General features: G+C 40.4%; 1 protein-coding gene across 1 annotated transcript in view; it reads left to right on the forward strand.

Annotated features, from left to right (window-relative positions):
• Positions 1 to 202: 202 nt before the first annotated feature.
• LOC107301457 (cilia- and flagella-associated protein 161-like) overlaps positions 203 to 3,106 on the forward strand; it is a gene marked incomplete at its 3' end in the record, with an annotated part of 5,581 nt that continues 2,677 nt past the window's right edge. Inside the window, exon 1 of the mRNA XM_015830678.1 lies at positions 203 to 244. Coding sequence (XP_015686164.1) covers positions 203 to 244 — 42 coding nt within the window. The remainder of the gene's footprint in view (positions 245 to 3,106) is intronic.

Raw genomic sequence — 3,106 nt, forward strand, 5'->3', positions numbered from 1 at the left:
TTCTCTCCTTGCTCAGTTTCCATCCGTTGCTTCTTTTCCTGTCTTCAGGTGCTTTGGAGAATAGCTTGACTCCCTCTTCTTTGTGGCAACCCCTGAGATACTGGAACACTGCTATCATGGTCTAAGACTGTAATAAATTGACTGACCTACTAAGCTTTGATTCACTATAAAATAAGCACGAGCTGTATTTTTTTTTCTAATAATGGCCGAGAATGGCCCTGGTGGAAAGGCTAATATTAAGAAGGTAACTTGGACAGGACTTAGATTCCTTAGTAACAAAAATCTTTCACATTCCAATCAAGATTGAGGCTCATAATGCCTGCTTTGTTGTTTGCCCGTTTATCCTCTTGTCCAACCCCCCTCCCCCCAAATTCTCCACTCCTTTTAATCCATGGCTTAACAAATGCTGAACATCTGCAGGTGTCCCAAAAGAATGGAGCATTCGCTACAATCCTTGTGTCCCATATTTCTCGCAAGGGCATTTTTCCCAGGAATTATATCACTGGGTGGGAACTCAGAAAAGAGGCCAAGTTAGACGATTTAAAAGAAAGAAAAAGGAAACGCCGAACTCTGGATCAGCTCTCCCTCTCCAGAGCTGTCCTGCAACTGAGAGATACACGCACACCAAAAACCTAAAAATGGGGTGACGATTTATACAGGGCATCTACCCAAAATGTGATGATTGAAAACCTGGTCTTGCTATTCACAGAGGGGCCAATGGATCTCTGTTGGGAGACAACCACTTCGGAAAGCAAAGGGGATCTTGGGACCACATTGGCCAGGTAGGAATCACAACCCACAATAAATCATTACAGCAACAACAACAAAAACCGGAACTTGAGTCTTCACACACACACACAAACACAAACACAAACACACGTTCTCTCCTACAAATTTCCTGCCATGGTCCATTATCCATTTTTGCAGAGTTTTGAGTCTAAGGATAAGTAAACAATGTGGCCCTACAAAACAGCTAGCTGTTTATTGTCATGTTCCAATAGTCAAAATTTCTGGTCTAAAACAATCGCCTTATTTTGGCTAATTTCAGAGTCGCCCTGCCTTTATTAATGGTAACCTTCTTTGTGTGTACTTTCAAACTGGACTTGACTTCTGGACGAGTCCCTGCAGATCATCATCTTTAAAGCGCACCATGGCATCGGACCTGGCTACCTCCGAGACCGCCTTCTGCCACAGATCACCTCTCACCGGCCGATACGCTCCCACAGAGAGGGTCTCCTCAGGGTGCCGTCAACCAGACAGTGCCGGTTGGCGACCCCCAGGGGGAGGGCCTTCTCTGTTGGAGATCCCACCCTCTGGAACGAGCTGCCCCCAGAGATCCGGGTGATTCCGGATCTCCCCTCCTTCCGCCGCGCCCTCAAGACATGGCTGTTTCAGCAGGCAGGACTGGCCTAGGGATATTTTAAATTGGATTTTAATCAACTTTTAAAATAAGAAAAAGGCCTATTTAAATATATCTTTTAATTTATTTTAAATTTTGTATATTTGTACCAATTGTTCTGTTTTTTAACTGGCTGTAAGCTGCCCTGAGTCCACTAGGAGAAGGGCGGGATATAAATACAATAAACTTCAAACTTCAAACTTTTGGGAGGAAAGGATCGGCTCAAAGCCACCCAGCTAGATTTGTACCTTAAAGTGGGACTAGAACTCCTGGTCGCCTAGTTCCTAATCCAGTGCTTTTCGTCCCTGCATCAAACTGGCTGTAAATATTTGCATTCTTCTGCTCTCTTTATGAACATAGAAGGAAGGAGAAACTGAAAAAAAAAGTAATTATGGGTAAAATTAGTGGTAAAAGGAGTCAAGGACAGTCCTCAATTTCCATGGTGCTTTTGTGAATTTTTTCTTCCCAGCTGTGAAGAGAAGAATGACTTGCACATAGGAAGGAGGCTCAGCCTGGGTGTGTCCTTCCCAACAACTATGAATAGGTGGAAAATTTAAAAAACAAAAATCCCCTGGATGGGGGACTTCCTGCCAAAGAGGAAATGGGTGGCCCAAATGGGTGTTCAAAGATGCACTTAACTGACATGCTTCTCCCAAATGGCAAAACAACCACGCGCGCGCGCACACACACACACACTATTTGGTGTGATCATGCTGATTAAAAATAGAATTGATCCAATTCCAACTCTGGATAAAGGCAAATTCAAAGTCCATTTCATGGTTTAGGATTTGGAAAACAGGCTTTCAATCTTTTTTTATGATAAAGCAAAATAAATAAAATGAGTCACTAGCCATTGATGTATGGATGGTGATTAATATGACATATGGGAAATAATTATGTATTTAAAATAATTGCCTCCTTTTCTCTATCTTTCTGTAATATGTTTTTATCACGCAGTTATGTGTGTAGTTCACTCAGCTGTGTCTTTTAAATTAATTCCTTTTTGGGGGCTCACATGATACATTTAATCATAAACGAACCACAGTGGCCGAGTTTGCACAATTCTTTAGACTAAAATACAGTTATGCATTTAATGTGTCTTGATATCCAGCTAAAGTGGCTTAATAGAATGTCCTGATAATCACAGGAAAGCATTCTGAAAGTAGCAACAACTAGGAATCTCTTTTGTTTATTATTAAAGCAACTGTAGAAGATTTGATACGTAGCACTTTTGCAAAAGAAAAAATGTTTCACTAAGCTTTGCTTAAATTGCAGAAGAAATGGGATAACAATTACCCAGAAATTAAATTCCGTATAGCTAATATGTGATGTCCAGGACACCCAATTCAATTTGAAAACAAGCCCCTTTGATTTTAATAAGAGAGAGATCTTCAAGATAAACATGTATAAAACTGCAGACTTGTTTCAGCTTCCATTTAAAGAGGGCTTGTATACATCTTCTGTACACATATTCAGAGATTAACCAGCCAACCTAATTAAAACTGTTCTTTAAAAAAACAAGTTTGAATTCAAAAACAGCCTTTCTTATGATGCTAGACATTTTATTATAAATGGGGCAATCTCTACAGTTTACAAGTTGGTCCCAAACTCTTAATTGGGAATTCTAAATAAACTTGAGCAACAACAAATGTTTATCCACTCTCTTATGTAAGTATCCAGCAGGAGAGTTTTGTAATCCAGGGATCA

This window comes from Protobothrops mucrosquamatus, unplaced genomic scaffold (genome assembly GCF_001527695.2).
Source record: "Protobothrops mucrosquamatus isolate PMUCROS unplaced genomic scaffold, P.Mucros_1.0 scaffold12941, whole genome shotgun sequence".
NCBI lineage: Eukaryota > Metazoa > Chordata > Lepidosauria > Squamata > Viperidae > Protobothrops > Protobothrops mucrosquamatus.